This window comes from Pelodiscus sinensis, chromosome 2 (assembly GCF_049634645.1).
Source record: "Pelodiscus sinensis isolate JC-2024 chromosome 2, ASM4963464v1, whole genome shotgun sequence".
Taxonomy (NCBI): Eukaryota; Metazoa; Chordata; order Testudines; family Trionychidae; genus Pelodiscus; species Pelodiscus sinensis.
Window position 1 is genome coordinate 256,097,544 of NC_134712.1, and position 27,946 is coordinate 256,125,489.

At 60.3% G+C, this 27,946-nt stretch overlaps 1 protein-coding gene across 1 annotated transcript in view; it reads left to right on the plus strand.

The window, feature by feature from the left end:
- The first annotated feature begins 17,370 nt into the window (after positions 1–17,370).
- LOC102463830 (uncharacterized) overlaps positions 17,371–27,946 on the plus strand; it is a 38,634-nt gene continuing 28,058 nt past the window's right edge. Inside the window, exon 1 of the mRNA XM_075922998.1 lies at positions 17,371–17,551. Within this exon, the coding sequence (XP_075779113.1) occupies positions 17,476–17,551 (76 nt within the window). The 5' untranslated portion in view covers positions 17,371–17,475. The remainder of the gene's footprint in view (positions 17,552–27,946) is intronic.

Sequence of the window (27,946 nt, forward strand, 5' to 3'; positions counted from 1 at the left end):
TCACCAGCGGGGCGCGGCACAGCCGGCCTGCTCACAGCTGTGTGCTCCTCAGGGGGACCCGGGGGGTCACTTTCCAGTCCCTGCACATCCGCAGAGCTCTGGGAGCGGGAAGAGCTGTGTAATGAGCTCCCGTGGAGCCAGGCCCCTCCTGCAGGCGGGCGTGCTTGGCTCCCAGGCAGGCAAGTGGCTGCTGGGCCCTCGGGGGAGGCGAAGGGGCTTGGTGGGATCCGGCCAAAGGACACTGTAGGTGAGAGCTCGTCTCCTCCTTTCTGGCTGGAGGGTTAATTCCTGTTCTGCTGGCTGGAGCCATCTGCAGCTGGGCTGTCTCCCTTGCTGCGCTGGGGGGTGGGGATCCCGGGGCCCAGGCTCCCTCTGCAGCAGTGAATTTACCGCCTGCGCCGCTGTTACTGGCGTGGCCCAAACGTGTCCGTTACGGGGCCCTAGGAGCACGTGGCTGGGCGGGGGCCTTAGGTCTCCGTTCCCGCTGCCGCCCCGGGGCTGCGTGGCCACGAGCGCCTCCTCGCGAGGCAGAGGCAGCGCAGAGAAGCGACTTGCCTGGGGCCATGCAGCGGGGCAGGGGCTTGGGTTAGACCCAGCAGTCGGGGCCGTTCTGACTCCTGACCCAGGCTCCTGCTGCTCCCGCTGACCAGGGTGGGGCTCCCGGGAAGCCAAGGTGGCAGCAGGCTGATCGGGGGCCTCTCCACACCACTTTGAGAGGGGCCCTGCCAGCTGAGGGCCCCAGCAGCCCTGCGGCGAGGGAGGAGGCTCAGGAGCGGCGCTCGGCAGAACGGCTCTGGATCCAATGCAGGGTCGTGTCTGGGGGGGGGCAGGCCTCGCGGCCTTGGCTTGTTCCTAGGGGAGACGGGAGCCCTGGGGGGCTCTAGCCTGTTGCGCCCAGCATGCCGCGGAAGTCGACCGCAGGCGAGGCCGTGGATTAAGTGCAGCCCCAGGCTCCAGTGCTCGCTCCAGATCCCACAGTGCCTTCCAGCTGACTAGAGCAGTGGCCCCCAGGGGCCTGGCCAGCTCCCCTGCTCTTCAAGCCGCGCGAGCACAGAGGGGAGCTGGATCTGCAAAGCCCCCGGCGCTGCCTGCGACGGGGACGAAATGGGGTCGTGCGTCTGCAGGAGGCAGCCGGGGCCTGGTTTTGCCCCAGTTTCCCGTCCCCGTCCCCCAGCATGTGTCCTTGGGGACCGGCTCTTCTGCATCCTCTGGCTCCAGAGAAATCCCAAAGCAGCCGTGGGGGGCTCCTAGACCCTCGTGTGGTTTGTGGGCCGCCCCGCGTCCCTATCCGGGGCTGTCGCTCTCCAGCCGCCTGCACGGCAGCACCGTGCTCCGCTCTGCCCCACCCCCAAAGCCTTGTGACCCTAGTGAGCTGCCAGGGCCGGACCCAGCTCACCAGGCCGCAGGGGCAGGGGTGAGCGGGCAGGGGCCGGCTGGGCTCGTTGCCACGGGCCTCGCAGCAGCTGAGCCGAGGGGGTTGTGTCCGCATGCTGGGCTCGGGTGAGCTAATAGGGCCTTCGTGGCCCTGGCTGTCGGTGCTTGGCCCTGCCGCGAGGGCAGGGGACTGAACTCGGCCTCTCCGGCTCCCCTCCACTTCTAGTGTCTCTAGACCCCTGCCCGCGCTCCCCTGAGTCGGGAGCAGTGAGGGGCAGGGATGGGTCTGACCAGGGACCCCAAAGCCCTCACAGCTGGAGCAGCGGCCCCCCCCCCGGGGTGGGGGAAGAGGCGGAGAAGGGGGAATCCAGCCCCGTTGCCTCCCCTCTGCAGCGCTCTAGGCGGGGGGCCCCGAGCCAGCCCGTAGCTGCGCCGAGTCTGTCCCCAGCCTTGCCCGGGCGGAGCGACGGCCAGGAGCTGCCAGCAGCACCCCGGAGACGGAGCAGCTGGTTTCACAGCGGTGGGGAACAGCTCCAGGCTGACGTTTACGGGGTGCGTCCCTCCCCCCGTCCCAGAGCCCCTTCCGCTGGGCCAAGGGCTGGGGGAATCCCAGAGTTTCCATCTTCCCCAGGTTGCTATGTGGGATGCCTGATTTCCCTCGTCGCCATGGAGACGGGGTGCGCAGGGAAGGTCTGTTGCTATGGTTACAGGCTGGGTTGACACTGGGAAGAGCCAGTGATTTATTTTCCCTGCTCCCGTTTCACGCCCACGCCCGGCTGCAACGGACGCTCTGGCCTGGCGCCCGCAGGGGCTACTCCCAGCATTTCGGGGCGGCCCCAGGGGTCGAACTCCCCCACTCATGCTCCCAAAGGCCCGCAGCCTGCGCCTTTCACCGAAGGAGGCTCCCCCTTGCACCGCAGGGCATTGGACACACGGCACAGCATGGCCAGATCTGACTGCTGGAGGGCAGTGCCCCCACCGACCCGCTCCTCCCTGAGCTGGGGGGGAGATTTCCGTGCCGGGAAGGTGAGGGGGGCCGAGCAAACACCATGGGGGGGTCTGCTGCTACAGCACCCGCAGCAGGGTGCGCTTCCCCCAGCGTGCCAGCCCCTCCCCGGCTCCTCCAATTGCCACTCGCCTGCCCCATACCTGCCCTGGCCTCCCCTCCAAGGCAGCCAGCCAGGAACGCGAAGGGGGGGCGGATTTTAAGAGGTAGGCACCTACCACCTCCTGCCTCGTGTGCCACACGGAGCTGCCGTCAGACAGCAGCTCCCACCAAGGGCTGGGTGGCAGGGCTCCGACGCCAAGGGGATGGGCATGGTCCCCACACTAGAGCCTCCTCGGCAATACGGGCAGGGCGGCGTGGTCGCTACGCTGCCCGTTCGCCCTCCCCAGGACGTGCATCTTCCGTGCATCGGGCTGGGAGGGATGTCAGGCCCCATAGCGATTAGCTGGGCTGGATGGAAGGGTGAAGGGCAGGAGATGGGGGGAGGGGAGGGATCATAGGGCCTGGGTGAAGCCCTGGCTGGGTTGTGTCTCTTCCCTTCCGGTGTCTATGGTTAGAAACATCACCCTGTCGGTGGGCTCCTCCCCCCACTGCAGCTGCTGGCCCTTGCCTCAGCCCCCATTGCTGCGGGTGCCACTGGGAACAACACGCTAAGCACAGGTTGGATCCGGTCTGAGGCTGCACCCGCCCGCGTCCGGGGATCCGGCCACTCACATCAACAGACGCGAGGGCCGGATGGGAGAAAGTCGGAGGCTCTCGTAGGACGTGAACTGGAGACGTGGCCCCTGGGCCGGAGCCAGGCTGTGCTAGGGGGATCGCTGCGGTTCCCACTCCTGTCCAGACCCAGGCCAGCTCCTGCTCGCACCGAGAACCAACAGGAGAGCTCTCCGGACGGGCGCGTCTGCCGGGGCCGGGGCCCTGCACTCCCAGGGAAAACCGCGGGAGCAGAGCGAGGCCACACGTGGCTTCTCCCAGGTGGGCCACCAGGCAGAGCTGACAGCAGGCTCAGGCTCGGGCTACGACACAGCCTTCCGGACCCCGGATGAGGGACCGGGTCTGTTCAGCAGCTGATCTGGATAACGAGCTGGATGCATTCAGGGAGGACAAGTCCAGCAGTGGCTATTAGCCAGGCTGGGCAGGGAAGGTGTCCGGAGTCTTTGTTTGTCAGAGGCTGGGAAGGGGCGACAGTGTCACCCAGCAGCTGGGCCTCCCACCAGACCCAGAGCCAAAGTCAGGCTCAGCTGTAGGGATTGGCTCCCAACCGGGCCATGGGTCTGAGTCCAGCAAACCACGTGGTGAAATGCAAGAGCACACCAATGCATGCCAGCCTGGTCAGCTCAACCAGGCCCAAGCGCTGTTCCTCCCCATGATGGGCACTTTAATGTCCATGCAGAGAACACGGACCCACGGGTCTTCGCCCCCTTCGCCATGGGGGTTTCAGTGCTGGAAGGGGGACCCGGAGGAAGGGCGGAGCAGAGGATCTGAGGCAGCGGGGGGAGGAGACAGCAGAGCAGCTAACACGCTGCGGCGGGAGGGAGGGACGTTCCGAAAGGCCTGGGGTGAGTTCTCCCCCCGTGGGGGGCGGAAGGAGAAGTAACAGGCGTGGCTTGGACCGCAGAGCAGAGCTGGAAATGGCGTGGGCCAGCATGCTCAACGACGGGGCCATGTTTGTGCACCAGAAATCGGAGGCTCACGCCCCGCACAGATCTTGTTCCCAGCTGCAATAGGGGGCGGGTGATATTTCCCTGCTTTGCAAAGAATTGTGAGTAATTAGGGACTTGTCCACGGCAGCAGGGACCAGTTGGTGCGCCCTAGGATTTACACAGCCCCGGGGCAGACAACGGCACCCAACAAGCGAGCGCTTATGTTCGCTGCCCATCCGGGGGGGGATTCTGCATCCGCTGTCTCTGCCAAGGCCCCCCGGACTTGCCCCCTTCCGCAAGCTGCTCCTCGCCGACGGGAACGAGGGGCGTCATGCGCGTCCGGGTCTGGTTTGCGGCCGCCGAGGTGCCTTTCGCAGTGGGCACGTCGCCTCAGCTGGCAACTTTCTGGCGTTAATGACACCGGGGAAAGCTTTGCAGTGGGTCAGGTCCCTGGAAAACGCCGCAGCACCACGAGCGGCTAAACCATCCCGTTTTCGAGCAGCCCAGGGGTCCACGCGCGAAGCGAGGGGCCAGACGCTGAAACCGGCACGGTGTTGGCTCTCGTGGCCCCTTCCACCTTCCTCGCCTCTTCTCTCTCTCTCTCCACCACCCGTCTTCAGACTCTTGGTCGCCCTGGTGCAGCCTGGCCCTCCCCACGGCCCATTGCTCGCTGGGCCAATGTGAGATCCCTCTTGCCTTCGGCCCTGACTCCTGCCCACTGGCCTCGGAGCACATGCAAAACGGCAGGTATGGAAAATGTCTAACCTCCTCTCGTGCCACCATAGGGCGGCGTGCTCGAAACACACCCCTGTGAAACCCGCATCTTGTCCTTCGGTATGAGACCCCTGTCATCCCACACATGCACGGCCGCCCGGACAGAGTAGCTGCCTTTCCAGCACGAGAATTAATCTCCCCAGCTAGAGATAAGTTGTGCAATACAGTCCAGCCGAGAGATCCAAACTTGTGCACACCAGTGGGGTGCCGTGTTCCCCGAAAATCACTCTCAGCCCGGTCTGGAATGGCACAAGCTGCCAAGGAAGGTGCTGGACATGCCTTCAACGGAGCTCTGGGCGCTCAGGATCCGGCCCTGTAACCCAGGCCTTCTGTTGTGCCATTGATGTCGGGGGAAGCAGGCGCTGGCTCTCAGCAAAGAGTAACAATCCCGGCATTTCTGCAACCCAAACTTAGCAGCCTCCCCTCCTGCCAGGCGGAGTGAAGGGGCAGCTGAAACTGACAAGGCAGGAAGGTGAAAGTGACCAGTGTTCCCTGTAAGCTGAGCGCATGGGCGGCAGCCCAGGACAGATTCAGCTGTCACCCAGCTGACTGGCAGAGCGCCCACAGCTTTCCACAGTGTGTTTCTATTGGTGGTGCACATCGGCACATGCCTCTGTGCATGCAACACAATTTATTCTGCCTGTGGATGAAAAAATTAGAGGGAGCCTTGAAAGGGGCCATTCAAAAAGTGAAACCGACGAGCCTTCTCTATTCATTGAATCCCAGAGCTGGAAGAGACTTCAGGAGTCGAGTCCAGCCCTCTGCCCAAAGCAGGACCAACCCAACTAAACCATCCCAGCCAGGGCTTTGTCAAGCCAGGACTTCAAACTTCTAGGGATGGAGATTCCACCCCCTCCCTAGGGAACCCATCCCAGCGCTTCCCCACCCGCCTAGGGAAATAGTTTTTCCTAATATCCAACCTAGACCTCCCCCACTGCAACTTGAGACCATTGCTCCTTGTTCTGCCGCCTGCCACCGCTGAGAACAGCCTCTCCCCATCCTCTTTGGAACCCCCCTTCGGAAGTTGAAGGCTGCTCTCAAACCCCCCCTCACTCTTCTCTTCTGCAGACTGAACAAGCCCAAATCCTTCAGTGTCTCCTCCTAGGTCATATGCTCCAGCCCCCTCATCATTTTGGTCGCCCTCCACTGGATCCTCTCCAATGCATCCACATCCCTTCTGTAGTGGGGGGCCCAGAAGTGGACACAATACTCCAGGGCTGTGTCTAGACTGGCATGATTTTCCGGAAACGCTTTTAACGGAAAAGTTTTTCCGTTAAAAGCGTTTTCGGAACAGAGCGTCTAGATTGGGACGGACGCTTTTCCGCAAAAGCACTTTTAGCGGAAAAGAGTCCATGGCCAATCTAGAAGCGCTTTTCCGCAAAAAAGCCCCGATCGCCATTTTGCGATAGGGGCTTTTTTGCGGAAAACAAATCTGAGCTGTCTACACTGGCCCTTTTGCTCAAAAGTTTTGCGCAAAAGGGACTTTTGCCCGAACGGGAGCAGCATCGTATTTCCGCAAGAAGCACTGATTTCTTACATGAGATCATCAGTGCTTTTGCGGAAATTCAAGCGGCCAGTGTAGACAGCTGGCAAGTTTTTCCGCAAAAGCGGCTGATTTTCCGGAAAATCTGGCCAGTCTAGACACAGCCCAGATGTGGCCTCACCAAAGCCGAATAAAGGGGAATAATCACTTCTCTAGATCTGCTGGCAATGCTCCTTCTAATGCCCCCTAATAGGCCATTCACCTTCTTGGCTACAAGGGCCCCCTGTTGACTCAGATCCAGCTTCTCCTCCACTGGAATCCCCAGGTCCTTTTCTGCAGAACTGCTGGTCCCCAGCCTGTGACAATGCTTGGGGATTCTTCCGTCCCAAGTGCAGGACTCTACACTTGTCCTTGTTGAACCTCATCTGATTTCTTTTGGCCCAATCCTCTAATCTGTCCAGGTCACTCCGGACCTGATCCCTGCCCTCCAGCGTATCTACCTCTCCCCCCAGCTGAGTGTCATCCGCAAACTGACACTGAGTCAAGCTGCAGCAAACGCAGCGATGATCAAATCAGAGCACGAGGCCCCTTTACGCAGGCTAGCCCGAGGCATTAGCCACCCAGGCTGGGAAGGGCGGGTTTGTACCATAGAGTCATTCTCACTGCATGCTGCCCCTTTAAGGCTAATTTTCCATCCATTGCACTTGACCAAGGAATGTCCGTGTCTGCGCAAAGGAGAAAACAGCCCCGGAGAGCGGCTGGGCACCGAGGCAGCCCCGCCTCCACACTGTCCTAATGCTATTTTTTCCCCTCTGCTGCTGCGGCGGGGGAGGCGGCACAGAGCAAGCGCGCCCCACTGCTCCGAGACAGCCCGGGTCGAAAGCACCGCAGTGCACGAGGGCAGCAAGGGGAAGTCGGGCCTGGGGTCTGGGGGGAATAGAGTGCAGAGCAATCCAAGCCGGGCTAGAGAGCCTCCGGCTGCGGCAGGGCCTGGCTGATGCAAAGGATGAGCGAGCAGGTGAAATCCGAAGAGCAATCCCCGCGGGGGGCAGGCAGGCCGTGCTGGGGAACCCCGCCCGATGAACAGCCCTGGAGGCTAGAACCCCACACCTGGCCCCAGTGGCGGAAGGACCCCTTCCTCCAGCCGAGGTCTGACCCCAAACCTGACCATCCCAGAGCTGCTGCAGTGCAGGGGGCGGGGGTGAGCACCGGTCACACCAGGCTTTGGATCGGACCTTCTGGGCCTGGGTGGAGACACCTCCCCCCCCACACACATAGACTGGAACAGGCGTTGCATGGGGCGTTCAGGGCTGGGCTTGAACCAGCGAGCTCCCTGCCTGTCCCAGGATAGCTCAGGAATGAGTCGGCCTCGCGGAGCCGGAGGTCACCCCTGCCGGTCTCCAGAGCCCTTCTCATGCCTGGGGCTGGACAGACCGGAGGGGAGCTGGTTCCAGCCCCATCAGGAAACAGCCCCAGGGTGATTGTCTGGGGAGAAGCTGCCCCGCCCAGCTCTCCCCTCCTGGGTTCCCTGACGTCCCGGCAGGGCCTGGCCACCCCCGCGAGGCAGACTCTGCGGTGCCTGGGAGGAGCGAAGGGGCAGGACCAGCCCTCTCCCGGCTGGCAGAGCGCTGAGCATGTGCCCCACCCGCCAGCGACAGGAGGGGGTCTCCGCGGGTCCCTCTGGCTGGACGGCGTCCTGCTCTCTGCAGGCCAACGGCACCTGCCACTGAGCGGCTCCCCGAACAGCCACAAGGCTACGGGCTCCCGAGCACCCCTCAGCCAAGGGGCTGGCAGCATGGAGCCCCCTGCGGGCTAAGCCCCAGCACAGGGGTTGCTGTCAGGAGCCGTTTGACGGCTCCTTCCACGCAGCCAAAGAGCTGGCAACAAACGGGCCCCGGCGTAACGCAGAACCAGGCTCCCAGCCTCCTCCCCGGGCCTGTCTAGAACCCGCTGCGGGCGCGAGCCACTGACCATACTGGCTCCCCCGCCGCTCTGGCTACCACGCACCAAACCGGGCAGCGCCAGAGCCCCCACGCTCAAAGAGACAGCGGGGAGGAGGTGTCATGTTATTGGATTTTGAGGGGAGCAGCTGGGTCACTGCTGCACCCATGGGGGAGTGCTTGCCCCAAAAGTACTACAAAGGGGGCCATGTGAGGTGTCAAACAAAAGCCCATTGTCTACTGATTCTGTATATGCTCTTCATATATCGGTATAATGTCTGTGTGTGGAGTTATGGATATGTACTCTGTATGGAGACTGGGAGTTTCTCTGTATGTGGTTGAACAAAGGGCTCAGCCTATGGACATGCTAATTAGCAAGGCTCCAGGGACAATAGGTCTCTTAAGTATCAGAGACCCACCTAGGAAGGAATCTAGGTGCCTGGTCAGAGACCATGTGACTGTCTCTAGCTTGGAAGAAGCCAGGAAGGAGGGATAAATAGGCCATGTGGCCGACTCCATCTTGGTCTCCAGACCAGCTCCTGACCCCAGATGTGGCCTCGCAGGGATTCATGGGCCAGGAAGAATTGTGGACCCATCCTGACGTAGGATGTACACCAAGGACCTTTAAGCCAGCAGTTATAACATCTCTGCTGCAAGCCTGCATCGAGAACTGGGAGATTTGATGCATGTAATGTGTGATACTTTAACAACCTTACTCTCATGCTTTTCTTTCTGGTAGTAATAAACCTTTAGATGTAGATTCTAAAGAATTGGCTCAGCATGATCTTGTGAGTAAGATCCAGAGTGTAAATTGACCTGGGATCTGTGGCTGGTTTCTTGGAACTGGACAGAACGTGTTTGGGGAAGGTGAGTTTGGGGTCTAAGACCCCTCACCTGTGTATAGGCCCGGGGTCATCTGGGGCACGGATATTGCTGGGGTGTCGGAGGGGTTTTGCTCGTGAGGCTTCAGGCAGGCAACTGAAGTGCTCTGTGGGACTGGTTTGTAGCCTGTTTGGGAAGGTCTCCAGTCTGGGGGCTAGAGAGAACCCTGAATTTGAGCAATTGGCCCTGAGCAGACGCCCTCAGCTGTGCCCAGGCCCGGCCTGGTCCGTCACAGGGGGCACGGGGGTTGCCTACTTTTTTGGTTCCATGCAGCATGTCACCAGTGTTGGCGTTTCGCTCTCCCTGGCACGACCTAGTGGGCCAGGGGATGTTTGATGGTCTTTCCCCTGGCACCAGGGGAGGGAAGAAAGTCCAACTGGGAAGCCACAAACATGGGCCCAGAGAGAGGGGCAGGGGGTTGGCTTCCCTAACGCGGATTCACGGGGGATGGGAGACGAGGCAGGGCTCCGAAGCTGGGCCCAGCAGCAGAGCACAGCAAGGCAGCAAGGTTGTCTACTGGGTAGCTCACTGGATTGGGACCCGGGAGAGCTTGGGTCTGTTCTTAGCTCAGCATCCCGCCTGGGCAAATCATGGCAAAGCTCAGTGCCTTGGTTTCCCCAGCAGCTTCCATCTGGGCTAAGCTTGTTCCCTGGCTCGGGGCCACAGCAGCTGCAAATTCTGTGTTTCCTGGGTGTGTGCAGCGCCCTGAGCCCCGCAGGGCCGTGCCAGACACCACAAAAATAACCCCCTGGTCACCGCACGGCAGGCGGGGGCGTCAGGCTCTGAGGGGCGAGGCCTCGCTGCTTGGGACCGGGCCTCACACTGGGCAGTGGAGGAAGGGAAGAGCCGCGCCTAGCACTGTGGCTCCCCAGTTAACCCCACGATGCCCGTGCGACTGCAGCCCGGTCCTGGTAGTGGGGGGCCCCTAGTAACCGAAAGGCTGACAATAGACTCGTGTTTGAAACTGACTAGACCTGGAGCACAGATGCCGAGACCTGAGCCGCTGTATCCGGCCGGCCGGAGGGCTCCTTCTCGCTCCAGCAGGCCTCTCAGAAACACGTCCAGTCTTGATTTAAAAGTTGCCGGCGATGGACAATCCTCCCCCCTCCCCCCGCTCCCCAATAAATGAGGCAGGCCGGCGCCTTACTGGGAAGCAATCACACACACACACACACACACACCCACACACACACCCACACCCACACACACACACACACACACACACACACACACACACCCTGGCTGGGTGTTGGAGGTCTCTGGCCTCTTTTGCAGTTGGTGCTGCTGCGAGACCGTGGCCCTGTGACGCTCGGTGCCTCAGTTTCCCCTCCACCCCCCGGTAGAACACCACTCCGCCCCCCCCATTGGGAACGGCGTTCTCGGGGGGGGGGCACACCGTTCCATTATGAATCATTCTGGCCTCACTCTGACGAGCGCCCCGGAAGGCAGGAACGGCCGCACTGCCAGAACTGGGTCATAACTATCCCCCCGGCCGCTGCAGAGATGGCTGGCGGTGGCTGCAGCAGCAGCCGAGCGTGGTGGGCAATGCCGTGCTACCAGCTTCATGGAATGCAGCCACATGGGACCCCACATGCCTGGGGGGGCAGGGCGTTGTCAGCAGCAGAAACCCCCCCCCCCCGGAACCCCTCTGCTGCTCTTGCCCTGTGGGGCTTGCTAAGGATGAACCCCAGCAGGCAACAGTCCCTAAGAACTCGCTCGACTAAGCCCGCGGTGGATTAGCACCCAGGGCCCTGGCCGATCTGGGGGCCCCACTGGGCCTGGGGCTCCGATACGTCTTCATCTGCCAGTGCACAATGCCAGCCGGTGAAGTCCTGGCCCTCGGGGAGCCAGCGGGAGTTGTACTGGGATTTCAAACAGGGCCGGGACTTCATGGGCAGCATCTCCCAGCTGGGATCGCCTTGCGCTGGATGCTGGGGGCCGGGTTGTCGAAGGGCGGCTGGGACGGAGCAGGTCCCGTGCCCCCCCAGGAGCCAGGGGGACGACTGGCCTGGTTGGAGGGTGTTCCACTCACAGGATGAGTCCCCCAGGCTGGCAAACCTCATGCCAGGGCCAGCTTAGGGCTAAGGGCTGGCCACGAACGCTGGGTCCTATCTCGGGCAGCTGGTCTCCTGGCCGACCTGAGCCAAGTCTCGGGGCCTCGTTCCACATCAATAAAATGGGGACAGAGGTGACTGGGGAACGGGCAGCGGGGGGGCCACATGCCCTCCCCCCAGTCCAGGGAAGGGCTGGACAACCCCCCCTCTGCCCCAGGCCTCCCTCCCCCGGGCGACACGACTAGAGGGGCACAGGGAACTGGGCTGTTGCTCCTCTTTGCAGGCCACTGCTGTGAGTGGGGGGGGAACCCTCCGGACCCCCGGCCTACACTAACCCCCCCCCCACCAGCAGCTGGCCAGCTTCTCCTGTCCATGGTTTTTAGGAGGGGCTCACGCCCCCTATGCATCACCTATCCATGGGGAGTACTGTATACGGGTCTAGCACACAGCCCTGGAACCCTGGGGAGGGGAGCTGTTCCCCCCCCCATGTATCACTTATCCATGGGGAGTATACGGGTCTAGCACACACATCCCCGGGGGAGGGGAGCTGCTCTCGCCCCCCTCCCCCCGCCCCCCGTGCATCACCTTCCATGGGGATTATATGGGTCTAGTCACATCCCCGGACCCCGGGGGAGGGGAGCTGTTCTCCCCCCCCCCCCCGCCCCCTCCCGTGCATCACCTTCCATGGGGATTATATGGGTCTAGCCACATCCCCAGACCCCGGGGGAGAGGAGCTGACCCCTGCCTCCCCGTGCATCACCTTCCATGGGGATTATACGGGTCTAGCCACATCCCTGGCGGGGGGGCGGGAAGCTGCTGTCCTGCACCGTGCTGGACAAGTAGCAATGCCAGTGCAAATGCCCCCAGGGAGAGAGGGCTGGGGCAAACATGTGGCTAATGCCGGGGTCTTGGAAAAGCTACGGGGCCTTAAGGCATTTTCACTGCCATGTGACAGCAGGGACATGGGGACTCGTTCCCTGTAACCATAAGGGATTGTCATAAGAAGGGCCACACAGGGTCAGACCAAAGGTCCACCGAGCCCCCATCCTGTCTGCCGACAGCCCGGTGCCCCAGAGGGAGTGAACAGAACAGGGAATCCTCACGTGATCCCTCCCGTCACCCATTCCCGACCCCGACAAACAGCAGCAAAGGACACTTCCGACCCAGTCTGGCTACAAGCCATTGATGGACCCAGCCTCTGTGAATGTATCTAGTTCTTTTTTGAACCCTGTTAACGTCCTGGTCTTCACAACCTCCTCTGGCAAGGAGTTCCACAGGTTGTGTGCGCATTGCGTGACGAACTCTTAAAATCAGGCATAAGGGATCTTCCGGAAAAGGCTTTATTTTCTGAAAGATCCCCGTCTAGACTGGCGCTTTTTTCCGGCAAAGCTCCGAGCCGGAAAAAAGCGGCAGCCATGTTTATGCAAATGAAGCAGGGGGGGATTTAAATCCCCGCTTCATTTGCAATTGCGATGTGTCTAATTTGCATCCCTTTTACGGAAAAGGGATGCAGTCTAGACACAGCCTGTCCCTTTCTTAATGACGCCTAACATTCTGTTTGCTTTTTGCCTGCTGCCGCTGCACACGGAGTGGATAGTTTCAGAGAATTATCCACAATGACTCCAAGTCCCCCCCTAGAGTGGTAACAGCTCATTTGGACTCCATCATTCTATAGCTGGGATGGTGTTTTCCAATGGGCCTTACTTTGCATTTCTCAGCATTGACTTTCATCTGCCCTTTTGCTGCCCTCTCACCCAGTTTGGGGAGACCCTTTCCAAACCCTTCACAGTCTGCTTTGGACGTCACTCTCTTGAGCCGTTTGGTATTGTCTGCCACCGCCCTGCTTACCCCTTGTGATGGAGTGGGGGGGCTGCCTGCTCTGTCACCCGGGGTCCCCCTGCGCTGGGATGGGTGATTCCCACTGTCTCACCCACATGTGGATTAACCCAGACACCTGGGCTCAGCCTGGGGAGATAACGGGATTCCCAACCACCTAACCTCAAGATGATTCTTACCAACAACCACAGGACATACCACACTAATACCAACCCTGGTACCTTCCCTTGCAACAAACCCCGCTGCCAGCTTTGTCCACATAGTCACTCTGCTGACACCATTATTGGGCCTAACCAAGTGAGTTGATCGATCAAGAACACATATTCCTGCGCCTCCAGAAATATAATCTATGCTATCATGTGCCGAAAGTGTCCATCTGCTATGTACATTGGACAAACGTCTCAGACACTTCGCCAAAGAATCAATGCCCACAAAACAGACATTAGACAGGATCACAAAGAAAAAACAGTTGCTTGCCATTTCAACCAGAAAGGACACTGTCTCAATGACCTACTCACCTGCATCCTACTTCAGAAGACATTCAGATCTGCACTTGAAAGGGAATGCTCTGAACTGGCATTCATGCTAAAATTCGACACTCTCCGCAGGGGGCTGAACAAAGACCCCAGCTATCTTACCCATTACAAAGATAGCTTCCCCAATTATCACCTCTAATACTATTAACTCACAGACATCTCCCCTTCCCCACCTCTAATATCATTAACTCACAGGTATTCACCTTCCTCCCCCTCCCCCGCATCCCCCCTCTGTTCTGAAATGTGATTTGTCCTTTTCATATGTGTTCATTTTTTTTAATTGTATCCTTTGCTATATATGGTTGTGACTATTTTCTTCCACTATTTGATCTGAGGAAGTGGGTCTGGCCCACGAAAGCTCATCATCTAATAAACCATCTTGTTAGTCTTTAAAGTGCTACATTGTCCTGTATTTTGTTTCAGCTACACCAGACTAACACGGCTATATTTCTATCGGGATTCCCAAGGAGAGAGACAAAGGGAGAGAGGTGAAGACCAACACCAGGTTTCGGGGGAAGGGGAGTTGCTGGCTGGGAAACATGAAGGAAGCAGCCTTAGCTGAGGGTCTAGGGGTGACAATGGACCCTCTAACCCAAGGGGTCTGCGGCATCCTGGCCCTGACTCAAAATATCACCTCAAAAAAGATATTTTGGCCTTGGAAAGGGTTCAGAAAAGGGCAACTAAAACGATTAGGGGTTTGGAACGGGTCCCATATGAGGAGAGGCTAAAGCGACTGGGACTTTTCAGTTTAGAAAAGAGGAGACTGAGGGGGGATATGATAGAGGGATATAAAATCATGAGTGGTGTGGAGAGGGCTGATAAAGAAAAGTTATTTATTAGTTCCCTAAATAGAAGAACTAGAGGACACCAAATGAAATTAATGGGTAGCAGGTTTAAAACAAATAAAAGAAAGTTCTTCTTCACACAGCGTGTAGTCAACCTGTGGAACTCCTTGCCAGAGGAGGCGGTGAAGGCTAGGACTATAATAGAGTTTAAAGAGAAGCTGGATAATTTCATGGAGGTTAGGTCCATAAAAGGCTATTAGCCAGGGGATAAAATGGTGTCCTTGGCCTCTGTTTGTCAGAGGCTGGAGAGGGATGGCAGGAGACAAATCGCTTGATCATTGTCTTTGGTCCACCCTCTCCGGGGCACCTGGCGCTGGCCACTGTCGGTAGACAGGATACTGGGCTAGATGGACCTTTGGTCTGACCCAGTACGGCCGTTCTTATGTTCTTATGTTCTTATGACTCTTGTAACCACGTCACGTCTATGTTGCGAGGAGCAATAAACCTTTTCTATTCTCCTGGCTGGCGGAGTCTGATCTTGCTGCAGACGGGGTGCAGGATCGGGGGGGACCCGCCATGTCACCACACCCCTTTCTCCAGATCATTTCTGAATATGTTGAATTGGGGTGGTCCCAGCACAGACCCCGGGGGGATCCCCTCTAGTGACCGCTCTCCATTCTGAAAATGGACCCTTTCTTCCTGGCATTTGTTTGCTGTTTTTAAATAGTTACCAACCCCTGAGAGAACTTTCCCTCTTACCCCATGACGGCGAGGAGTCCAGTGGCACCTTATAGACGAACTGAAATGTTGGTCCATAAGGTGCCACAGGACTTCTCGCCGTTTTCCCAGATTCAGACTAACACGGCTCCCCCTCTGATACTTTACTCCATGACACCTTACTTTGCTTAAGGGCCTTTGGTGAGGGAACTTGTCAAAGACTTTCTGAAAATCTAAGTACACAAGATCCCCTGGATCCCCCTTGTCCACTTGCTTGATAATCCCCTCAAAGAATTCCAGGAGCTCTGTGGGGCCTGATTCCCCTTTACAGAAACCATGTGGACTTTTCCCCAACAAATTCCGTCTGACAATTCTGCTCTTGACTGGAGCATCTAGGAGGAGCATACTGTGCACCCGCTCAGCTCGGAGGGATCCCTCCCACATGTACTGGAAGCTGCAAGCAGCCAAAAGGGTGAGGCCGAGTCAGGGGAAGAGACCGTAATCCATGCTGGGGTAGGGGTTTTAAACGAAGAAACAAAGAGGAGTCTTGTGGCATCTTAGGGTACGTCTACACAGCCGCGTTATTTCGGAATAACGGACCCTATTTTGAAATACCAGCGTGCGTGTCTGCACAACCAGCCGTTATTCTGGAATAATTTCGAGCTGGCGGACGTCTTACTCCGAATCCTGTTACCCTCATTTCACGAGGAGGAAGGGAAGTCAGAGGGCGAGTGTTCCTCCTTTGGCTTCTTCCTGTGTACTTAGCACTCCCCAAGCACCGTGTTCAATACGCCGGTGTGATTCTCCACAGCGCACCGATGGGGAAACTGAGGCACAGCGGTCGCTGACGTGCAAGGCCCACGCTTAGAACGGGGGCGTTGAGGACCTGCCGGTCTCTCCCCACCAAGGCACCAGACCGTTATGTAACCGTGGTGCCAAGCAGGGATTCCCACTCCCTTCCAGGGGGTGCACCGAGGAGTCAGCGGCAGGTCGGGGGTGGTGTACAGCGCATGGGCCCCTGGCAGGCCGATCAGCTCCAGGGAGGGCCTCTCTGCTGCTGTCTCCGGCCTGTCATCCACAGGGGCCAGGCCCAGTGGAGCGCCCTAAGGGACACAGGGCTCCTGGCTGCAGGAACCTCCCCCACCCGCTCCTCCGCTGCCCTATGGCGCAATCCCAGCCCAGGGGTGGGTGCGCAGGCCTCTCATGGTGGGGGTGGGCCCGGGGACACCTGGGAATGCACACACTTGTGAGCTGGCATGCACGGGGACACCATGGAATGCACATGCTTGTGAGCTGGTGTGCATGGGGACACCATGGAATGCACACGCTTGTGAGCTGGCGTGCATGGGGACACCATGGAATTCACACGCTTGTGAGCTGGCGTGCACGGGGACACCATGGAATGCACACGCTTGTGAGCTGGCGTGCATGGGGACACCGTGGAATGCACACGCTTGTGAGCTGGCATGCATGGGGGCACCAGAGAATGCACACGCATGTGAGCTGGCATGCACGGGGACACCAGGGAATGTGCACGCTTGTGAGCTGGTGTGCACAGGGACACCAGGGAATGCGCACGCTTGTGAGCTGGTGTGCACGGGGACACCAGGGAATGCACACACTTGTGAGCTGGTGTGCACGGGGACACCAGGGAATGTGCATGCTTGTGAGCTGGTGTGCACATGGACACCAGGGAATGCATACGCTTGTGAGCTGGCATGAACGGGGACACCAGGGAATGCACACGCTTGTGAGCTGGTGTGCACAGGGACACCAGGGAATGCACGTGATTGTGAGCTGGCGAGCACGGGTGCCACCTGCCAGCGCTTCCACACCAGTATCCTCCCCAGGAATTGAAATGGGGGGGGGGTTCGAATTTACGGGGGGGGGGTCAGGGCCGATGAGGGGTGAGTCCCTGAGGGTGAAGACGGGCCCTATGGCACCACAGATCACAAAACTGGGGGGGTGTTGGGGAAATTCAGGGGGGTATACACCCCATGGGGGGTGTAGGGAAATCCCTGCTCACACCCCTCCTTCCCACGCAGGCCCCCACCTGCTCCCCGGCCCGCCCCCCAGGCCAAGCTGCCTCCTGTGATCCCCCCCCGCCGTGTCAGGGCGCTGCTCTGGCCGGGGGCTGATGCAATTGCCCTGGAGGGAGGCAGCGGCTCTGCGCGGCGCAGCCCGTGCGCTCCCGGCCTCCGCCCCCCGCCCGCCCGGCTCCGCAGTGCCTGGCACACACCCTGCTCCCCCCCCGGGGGGGTCTGCTGACATCATGCAGCATGACAGGGCAGCCCCCCCCCCCGCGCGGCGGAGACACTGGCTACCGCGCAGCCTCCAGCCGCCGCTCGGGGCGCTGGGGAGGGGGCAGGTCACAGTGCCCGGGCCGGGCCGCCTGCGCGCATCCTCCGCGGGAGCCTGCCGGGCCGGGCCGCCGGACGCCGCATCATGCCGGGGGGCGCCGCCAAGGCTGAGGGGGCCCCGCTGCCCCAGGAGCCCGGCGGCCGGCGCGCCGCGGAGGCAGGTGAGCGCAGAGGGGCCGCCCGCGCATCCCGGCGGGCGCGGGGACTTGGCGAAGTTCCCCGCTGGGGGGGAAGGGGCGCGAGGCCCGGGGGGGGGGAGGGAGAAGAGGGGCTGATGGGGGGGAGGGGGGCCCAGCAGCGTGGGGGGGCTCTGCGCCATCTGGAGCGCGGCCGGACGCCGCAGGGCGATGGGAGAGGGGCGCGCGTGGGGGGGGGGGGGATGCACGGGAGGGAGCTGGGGCCGTCCCCCCCCACGGCAGGGGGCCCAGCGGAGCGAGCGTCTGGGGGGGGTCTCTGCTGCTCCCCGCTGCAAGGCAGGGGAGGGAGGGGTCGCCCCGAGGCCGCCTGCAAAGTTACAGCCAGGCGCTGCTCAGATGTGCGCTGTCACGCCCCCCCCCCCCCCAGCCCGGCCGCACCGGGCAGCCGTGCGCCTCCAGGCCCGGCCTCAGGGCGCAGAGAGGGAAACTGAGGCAGAGCGCGGTGACAAGGTCTGGCTGGTGACAGGGCTGGGTCACTGCTGCCTCCCAGGCCAGCACCTGCTCCCCAGAGACACGCCCCTTAGGCCTCAGGCCGGGTGTGGGGCTGTAGGGCGTTTCCCTTGGCCGGGGGTCAGCTGCCAAGAGGGATAGGGGTGGTCACTCCCCTGAAAGCCCATTCCCAGGGCACCTTCCAACCTCAGAGCCCTGGGGTGGGCCCAGGGGCCTGGCTGCACCCTGGGAGACCAGCCCCGATCCCTCGCCCCCCTTTTATTGATGGGGAAACTGAGGCACCAGTGGCCTGGCCGTAGGGCGTGCCAGGCTGAGAACCCAGATGTGCCGGCTTGGTCTGAGGCCAGCGCTGGAACCACTAGGCCGTGCTCCCTCGTGCCAGGGCAGCCCTGCCGGGGCAAGGTTGTGCGCTCTCGTCCCATAGGGCTGCTGTGGGTTCCCTCCCTGCCCCGAGGCCGGGGCCACAGCCGCCTGCCCTGTGGAGTTCAGGGTCCCTCAGCAGCCACGGAGCCCCACTCCCGGCAGGTCACAGCTGCCCGGCTTGGGCCCCCCCCCCCCAGAGCAGCAAGCGGGGGGGAAGGGTGGGCATGGGGCTGGCTGGCAGAGGAGAGGGGCTACAGGACCGGGCCTAGTGCCTGCAGGGCCGAGCGAGGGATTCCCTTCCCAGATGGCTCCTCCCGTCAGCGCCTCTACTCCAGCAGCACCCGCCTCTCAGCTCTCCTTGGCACCAGCACATGGACCTGGGGGGGCGTTTCCTCACCCCCCACCCCCGAATGTCCTTGCCGACCGCTCTGGGCCTGCCGCTCTGCCTGGACCCGGCAGCTCCCTCCCCTTCCTGGGGGGCCACGTTTGCCCAGGGCCGCGGGGTGTCGGGGGGGCCAGGACAGATCCAGCAGGGTCAGGGCCGGCAGGACCAGGCAGACCAGCCTGTCCAGCACAGGGCGGGCTCCACACCCTCTGTATAGCAGAGGGGCTTTTCCCCATTTACAGGCAGGTCAAGGTCACAGCCTTGCTCGGTATCACCGTGCTCCCCGCTCCCCCCGGTGGGGTGGCTCAGGGACAGTGTGGTCTAGTGGTGAGAGCAGGGCTGTGGCGTGAGGCTCCATATTGTGTATAGAGCACTGTGTGGAACACAGAGGGCCACACAATCCCTGGGCCCAAACTGTGGGTCTAAACTGGCCAGGCAGAGCCCCAAATACAGCCTGGACCAGGACCGTCTATCCCTAGCTCTGTCATCCAGGGTCTGCGTGTCTGTAGACTTGTCTTTTTGCTGTGCCTCAGTTTCCCCACTCGGCAAGAGGGACAGCACTGACATGCTGCACCAGACAGGGATGAGGGTCAACTAGTTTTCATGAAGTGCTGAGACCCCTCACAGAAAGGCAGGGGAGAGAGGCACTCGGTTATTATTAGTAACGTGCGTGCACATGTACCAAGGTGCATGTCTCCCTCTGTGTTGTGGGTGTTTACGGAACTGTGTGTGTCTTTGTGTTTGTATACTTCTCTGCTCATAATGGTGGATGTGTACAAATCTGTGTGTGTGTGTGGCTGGTGTGTGCAGATCTGTGTGTGTGCGTCAGTATGATGGGTGTGTACAAATCTGTGTTGTCTACGTGTGCGTGTTTGTCTCTGAGTGTGTGGTGAATGTGTATAGATCTTTGTATGTCTGTGTGTTGTCTCTGTGTGAAGGGTGAGTACAGATCACTGTGTGTGTATTTGTCTTTGGCTGTATGGTGGGTGTGTATAGCTCTGTGTGTTTTTGTGGTGGGTATGTACAGATCTGTGTTGTATATTTGTGTGTGCATGCATGGTGAATGTGTACACATCTTTGTGTGTGTGTGTGTGTGCGCGCTTGTCTCTGCCTGTGTGATCGCTGTGTACAGACCTGTGTGTTTTTGTCTCTGTGTGGCGTGAGTATGTGCGTGTGTGTATGTGTTTCTCTATTGAGTGTGTACAGACCTGTGTGGGCATGTGTTTCCCTGTCTGGTGGGTGGGTACAGCTCTGTGTGTAAGTGTGCTGGCAGATCTGTGTGTACTTGCTGGCGGAGAGCGTGTGCGCATGTATATTTCGGAGGCACCTGTGTGTTTATGTCGTTATTGCCTGGATTAACTGGGTATCTGACACAGCATTTAAAATGTCTACAAACCCCTCACTGCAAAAAGCAAGATGGCCCAATTATTGCCCGGGGGCGCGTGGGGAGGGCGAGAGCGATGGAGAAAACCCGCTCCTGCTGAGAAAGGCAAGCGGCCGCCTAGGAACAAAAGCAGCAGAGAGACAAGAGCATTAAAAAGCCATTGGCTCTGGTCTGGGAACCCCCCTGTCCCTCTGGGTCAGCAGCCCCAATGCTCCCTCACCCCGACGTTAGACCTGAAATACCCACAAGTAACTAAGCTAGCTTCGACCCCATGCAGGTTCCTTTGCCGCTCCGGGAAACCTTTCCCTAGTGCGCTGGGGAGACAGCCTGGCTCTGTGTATTGCCCACAGAAGTGCCCACGAGGGTCTAAGACCTGACCTGCTGAAATCAATCGGAAAGCCCCGTCAGTAACTCGTGCGGGGAGGAATTTGTGCAGGACTGTACCCTGAAAAGGGCGCTGGAGATTTTTGGCCTGTGTCCTCGGGATTTGGGACGTCTGGTGGAAAGTGCGCCGTCAGGTCTGATTGGGATCACAATGGAGATCTAGGGACCGTGGAGAAAGATCCTGACGGACCAGCCCTGGGAATCTGGCTCTGTTTAAAAAGAGGGGGGAGGGGCAGTCTCCTCTTAGTAGAAACGTTTCCGTGATTTTTGTAAAATAGGATTTTCCGTAACAGAGCGACAGCGGGCAGAGCTGGAACAAACCTCCGCTAAAGTGGGACAAGGCACCCTCCCAGGAGGGCACCAGAGCCCGGATGTGAAACTGACAAGAAACAACCATGAAACTGACTAGCCTCCTTTCATTGTCCCAGCTGGGAGAAATTACTACTTGCTTCATCAATGTCATGTTCCTAGCTAAGGAAAGGGGCTTTTAACTGTGTGGCGCCCAATGCTGCGCTCTCTTCTCCCCAGGTTGATACCCCTGGCTCCGCAGGGCCATGCACAGAGGGCTATTTGCAAGCGAAAGGGCTTGCAGGCCCAGCAGCGTTAACCTGACAGTGCCTCTTTAAAAGAGAAAAAACAGGCCTGCTGCATCTGCTGAAAAATCATCATCGTTTTAAACAGCCGGCAACGTAAAAGCTTCTATCTTTTGTGCATCCTTAAAAAAAAAAAAGTCGTGTTGTCTTTGCTGGATTTGCAGCAGCAGCAACTAGCTAAAACCCCAACCCCCATCCCGGAGTAGCACTGATGCCAACATCAGGCGGTACGGCCGGTGCTGCATAGACAGAGTGGCCCTGGCCTAGAGTCACTGATTTTAAGGTCAGTGCACTGATTCTGATCGCCTGGCCTGATCGTCTGAGTCCCTCAGGCCACAGATCTTCCTCCTGTCACTCCTGCATCATGCCCAGTTTTTTGGCGGGGAGGGGGGGGCTGGTGTGTGTCTTTTAAAGACCCTCCCCCAGACCTTACTGCCTGCCAAAAGGCCACTGAACATAAGAACGTAAGAGCAGCCAGACTGGGTCAGACCAAAGGGCCGTCTAGCCCAATGTCCTGTCTGCCGATACTGGCCAATGCCAGGTGCCCCAAAGGGAGGGATCACAACAGGGAATCCTCCCCTGATCGCTCCCCTATCACCCATCTCCAGAGAAACAGAGGCTAGGGACACCATTCCTACCCATCCTGGCTAATAGCCATTGATGAATCCTCCATGAATTATTCTATGATTCTATGATGACCTCCATGAATCTATTTGCTCTTTTGTGAACCCTGTTAAAGTTCTAGCCTTCACCACATCCTCTGGCAAGGAGTTCCACAGGTTGACTGTGCACTGAGTGAAGAAAAACTTCCTTTTGTTTGTTTTAAACCTGCTATCTATTAATTTCATTTGGTGACCCCTAGTTCTTATATTGTGGGAATAAGTAAATAACTTTTCCTTATTCACTTTTTCCACACCACTCATGATTTTATAGATCTCTATCATATCCCCTCTTAGTCTCCTCTTTTCTAAGCTGAAAAGTCCCAGTCTTTTCTAATCTCTCTTCATAGGGGACCCGTTACAAACCCCTCATCATTTTGGTTGCCCTTTTCTGACCCTTTTCCAAGACCAAGAGATATTTTTTGAGATGAGGCGACATCTGCATGCAGTATTCCAGATGTGGGCGTACCCTGATTTCCCCTGAAGGGGGAAATGTGGTTACATCTCACCTCTGGGGTTCCAACTGAAAGGCTCTCAAACCAGGAGTGGCCCTTGCCCCCCCCCTTTTCAGCCCCATCGGGGGAAAAAACCCAGCGTTTGCCCCAGAATAAAGCGTACCCCACTCGGTCCGACTATATGCCGCCCGCGCTCTGCCTGAGCCATCGGGGATGCGAGGCTGTTTGATCTCGCAACTGGGAGAGCTCAGCGCCCGTGGCAAAGCAACCCACGGTCCCCATTTCAGCCCCTGAGGGTGGCCAGCCTGCCACGTCGGGGGGATCTTCCGGGGGTCGCCACGTTTGATGAAACTCCAGCTTCTAAAAATCTTCTGTAGTGCTGTTGGCGGTTGGCCCCTGGGTGGAGGGTGCCCAGAAGACCATGGGACACTTGAACTCCCGAGCACGTCGCCGCGCAGACCATAGACTGCCCAGAACAGCGCCTGGGAGACCAGACGGGGAGGGGACCTGCAGAATTCTCCCTCCTGCTCCGGGGCGGCTCAGCCCCCACGCGGCGGACGGCCCTGCTGGTGGCTGAGGTCAGATCAGCTGTATTTATAGAAGGCCATTATGGCAAATCCCTGTGGGAGTGTGACAGGCATCAAGGGCTCGGCCAGGACCAGGCATAGGCTGCCGAGCCTGATTGGGAACGTCTCAGCTGAAAGACCTCGTAACCCTTCCACGGTGGGAGAGGAATTCAGAACTCAGGGCCCTCGCCCCTAGGCATAAGCGCAGCTTTGTGGGTGCTCCCGGGAGGAAAAATAGTGGGTGCTTAGCCCCCCCTCTGCAGCTACAGCTGTTGGTTGGGGCCACTGATCAGCTGTCTGGCGGCTCAAGTGGAGAGCCACCAGCTGTGGACAGGCAGAGGGGCCTTGGGGGGGGCAGGAAGAGGTGGAGGGAGGGCGGGGCCTCAAGGGAAGGCGGAGCTGGAGGTGGGGCCTCAGGGCACCCCCCAGGGAAAATAAAGCAAACCTCTGTGCCCTGGCCCACAGGGCTTAGCACTGGGGCTAAACGGGAACCGCTGTTTGCTGCCCCAGCTTCAGGATTTGGGTCAGATTACTCCCCGCGGGCGTGTGACGCCCGCAGCCCCCCCCCATCACCTGTGGGCGGAGCCAAACCTGGGGAGCTTAGCGTCCACGCCTCTCGCACACGAGCCCAAAGCCCGCGAAGGCAGCAGAGCAGGCGCATGGGCGTCTCACGAGCCCCCTCGCGCTGGGCACGCCCCCGGCACAAAGCAGGCCTCCGGCTCTGACCGCTGCCCCCCAGGGCGAGGACGCGGCGCCAGGAGACGGCTGCGCTTGTGCCGGGAGCTAGTGGCATTTATTATTCATGGGCTGCTCTCCACCGCCGAGGAAGTGCCGGGGGAGGGGCGATATTTTCGGGGGGGAAATCGCCTTAGTCCTCTCCAAGGGCCCCGAGAGCCGCGTGTGGAATGTCCGGACGCTGGCGGGGAGCCAGGCACTGGAAATTTCGCTTCTGGGCTCGGCTCAATTATCAACCCCCCCCGGCGTCCCGCAGCCCGGCCGGTGCAGGTCCCCGGCGAGGCCACGGCTGGTTTTCACCACGTCTCAGCGCACGGGCCAGAGAGGGAAAAGGGCGAAGGGGCAGCTCTCTTGCGGCCCCTTTTCGCTTGGCAGCGTGGGCCACAGCTCACTGGCCACAGCCCCTCGGCCTCCAAGGGTTCAGGCTCCGTGGCCCAGCCGGGCTGTGGCCGGAAAAGGGGCCGGTTTGGTGGCATCACCAGGACCCAGATGCATAGGGAGGCTTTTTCAACGCACAATACAAAGCCAAGTGGTCTGTCCCCACCCCTGGTTTTGCCCTTACCCAAAATGGCCACCTTCCCTCACTGTTCTCAGCAGAGTGAAGCCACACATTGCCCTCAGCCAAGATGGCCACCACGCTTTCCTCTGTCTCCCCACACCCTGGAAAAGGTGGCTGCCCTCTCCCATTGTCCTCAGTGCGGGGGGACGGGGGGGACGCCAGGCTGCCCTCCGTGGAGCTGGGCACTGCCACCGGCCTTGTGAGACAGAGGCGGGCGGCCGTGAGGGGACAGAGCCACGGGGCGGTGCAGGCGTGAGGGAGACGGGGTGCTGAGAAAAGGGGGGAGCGGAGCCGTGCGGAGAGCAACTGTGGGGCAGGGCTACGTGGGGAGGAGAAGGGAGACGGGGAGGGCAGCCTAGGGAGCAGGACGGAGGGCTGGGGAGGGGTCATGGTGTGTGGGAGAACCCAAGATCTCTGCCCCGGTACAAGAAAATGGGGAGCCGCCCTGAGAGGGATGGGCCACACGCAGCGGGTCAGGAGAGCGGGGCATGAAGGTGCCAGGCTGGTATCTGGAGTGTAGCTGCAGGTTAGAACGGCCAGACGGGACTCCATCCAGCCCAGTGTCCTGTCTGCCCACAGTGGCCAACACCAGGTGCCCCCGAGAGAGTGCACAGAACAGGGAATCCTCACGGGATCCCTCCCCTGTTACCCATTTCCAGAGAAACAGAGGCGAGGGACACCATTCCTACCCATCCTGGCCAATAGCCATTGATGGACCCAACCTCCATGAATCGATCTAGCTCTGTTTTGAACCCTGTTAAAGTTCTAGCCTTCCCTGCATCCTCCGGCGAGGAGTTCCACAGGTTGACTGTGCGCTGAGTGAAGAAAAACTTCCTTTTGTTTGTTTTCAACCTTCTGCACAGTCGGCCTCAGGCATAGATGGGAATAAGGTCAGATGCATCCCGCTTTTACACCACTAACAGCAGAGTTACACCAGCAGGATATTTGCCCCACAGACGGACTCTGGAGACAAGCAGAGCAGACAGGCTAGTAGGGGGTGAGCCCGCTAACTAAGCAGGCGGATGGGTGAAAAGGCAGGTTAGGACACAGGCAATGGGGGGGGTCACATCCTGGCTGCATCGCTGCAGGTGGGTCACTGTGCCTCAGTTTCCTCTCCTGGAATAGAAATCAGGATACGCCTGGCTCTGCCGTAGCCAGCCGGAGCGGGGCGTTCTCTCGCTAGGGGTACGTACAGCCCCGAGTGCTAAGGGGTCCTGGTCTCAGTTGGAGGCTAAGACAGGCGCTGGGGAGTCAGGCTGTGAGTTACTGTGCGGGCTGGGCGAATGTGGTTTACCCAGAATCCTTTGCGGGTTTAGTTCTCCATTGGGACCAGTTCCCGACTCACCGTACCTAGTGACAAACCTGCCCATTCAGGCAGCATGGGCGCCGGGTGCCTGCAGGAGAGGGGCCGCAGGGGGGCAGGGAAGAGGCATTTGTGGACACCCCATTTAGCAATTAAAATTTTGTCAGGGACACAGTGTTGGAGTTGGGCCGTTCCACTATTTACCAGCCCTAAGGGCCAGCAATGGTGGGAGAAGGCAGAGAGGGGCGCAGAGTTGGGAGGGGGAAGAGGCGATGTGGGGCAGGGTTGGGGGGAAGAAGTGCTGTGGGGCAGAGGCGATGTGGGGCAGGGCTGGGGGAAGAGGCGATGTGGGGCAGGGTTGGGAGGGAAGAAGTGATATGGGGCAGGGTTGGGGGAAGAGGCAATGCGGGACAGGGTTGGGGGAAGAGGCAATGCGGGACAGGGTTGGGGGAAGAGGCGATGTGGGGCAGGGTTGGGGGAAGAGGCAATGTGGGGCAGGGTTGGGAGGGAAGAAGTGATATGGGGCAGGGTTGGGGGAAGAGGCAATGTGGGGCAGGGTTGGGGGAAGAGGCGATGTGGGGCAGAGGCGATGTGGGGCAGGGTTGGGGGAAGAGGCGATGCGGGGCAGAGGCAATGTGGGGCAGGGTTGGGGGAAGAGGCGATGTGGGGCAGGGTTGGGAGGGAAGAAGTGATATGGGGCAGGGTTGGGGGAAGAAGCGATGCGGGGCAGGGTTGGGGGAAGAGGCGATGTGGGGCAGAGGCGATGTGGGGCAGGGTTGGGGGGAAGAGGTGATGTGGGGCAGGGTTGGGAGGGAAGAAGTGATATGGGGCAGGGTTGGGGGAAGAGGTGATGTGGGGCAGGGTTGGGAGGGAAGAAGTGATATGGGGCAGGGTTGGGGGAAGAGGCGATGCGGGGCAGGGTTGGGGGAAGAGGCGATGCGGGGCAGGGTTTGGGGGAAGAGGCGATGCGGGGCAGGGTTTGGGGGAAGAGGCGATGCGGGGCAGGGTTGGGGGAAGAGGCGATGTGGGGCAGGGTTGGGGGAAGAGGCGATGTGGGGCAGGGTTGGGAGGGAAGAAGTGATATGGGGCAGGGTTGGGGGAAGAGGCGATGTGGGGCAGAGGCGATGTGGGGCAGGGTTGGGGGGAAGAGGCGATGTGGGGCAGGGTTGGGGGGAAGAGGCGATGTGGGGCAGGGTTGGGGGAAGAGGCGATGTGGGGCAGGGTTGGGGGAAGGGGCGATGTGGGGCAGGGTTGGGGGAAGAGGCGATGTGGGGCAGGGTTGGGGGAAGAGGCGATGTGGGGCAGGGTTGGGGGAAGGGGCGATGTGGGGCAGGGTTGGGGGAAGAGGTGATGTGGGGCAGGGTTGGGAGGGAAGAAGTGATATGGGGCAGGGTTGGGGGAAGAGGCGATGTGGGGCAGAGGCGATGTGGGGCAGGGTTGGGGGAAGAGGGGATGTGGGGCAGGGTTGGGGGGAAGAGGTGATGTGGGGCAGGGTTGGGGGAAGAGGCGATGTGGGGCAGAGGCGATGTGGGGCAGGGTTGGGGGGAATTTAGGCTGTCGTTGGCGGGCTGGGCTATCTCTCCCTGTGCCCAGCGCCATGGGGCAGGGGTTCGGGCGCAAAGACAGAACTCTAGCAAGCTAAGGCCCCTCCTGCCCTAAGACCTCCCCTTCCCGGGGCCCTGCTCCTGCACCCCCCCCCCCCCGAGGGGCAGCTGCCACCATGGGGCCCCAGAGGCTCCACCCCCCTTTTTACCGACACTCGCGACACAGTCGAGCTCAGGACCCCTTCAACCTGACCCCAATCTCCTGGCCGCGTGGCTTGTCGGGGCATAACCTAATTCCCCCCATCTCTTAGCAGCCGTTTGCCATGGGGCGAGCCAGGGGGACGGACAGGCCAGGGACACAGGCGGTCCAGAGAGGGGTTCTAGTCCCGGCCCACGGTGGGGGCAGAGAGCTGCCCACGGGGAGGCGAGCCCGGCAGGCTGCCCTGGAGGATACTCGCTAACCCGGCTCTCCCGAGTGCTTTGGGCACTTGAGCTAATGACTCCTCCGGCCCTGCCTGCCTTGGATCAGCCGCCTCCTGACCACCTGGGGGGCGGGGAGACCGGGGCACTGGGAGCAGGGGAGTGTCTGGCAAGGGAGGGGGCTCGTTGGCTGGCTCCTTCCTAGGGGAGAGGGCAAAGCGCTGGCTGGTGGGTTCCTGAGGCCACGGAGCCGTGATCTCTCCTGCACGAGATCGCTGGCCCATGCGCTGTGGCGGTCCCACCTCCGAGCGCTCTGGCTACGTGCGCGTCGCTGCCTCCCCCTGCTCTGGGCTCCCGGAGCAGCCTCGCTCTGCCAGCCAGTCCTGGAGCAGGCCCGCTCCGCCACGCTGGCCGGCTGCCCCCGGAGCAGCCACCCGCCACGCGGTCCACTGGCCAGGCTGTGTGGCTGCCGTGGGGCTGGGATGAGGCTACCCCAGGCGGGACAGAGAGTTCCACGGTCCGGCAGGCAGGGATTCGTGGCCCGTTCCTGTCCACGGAC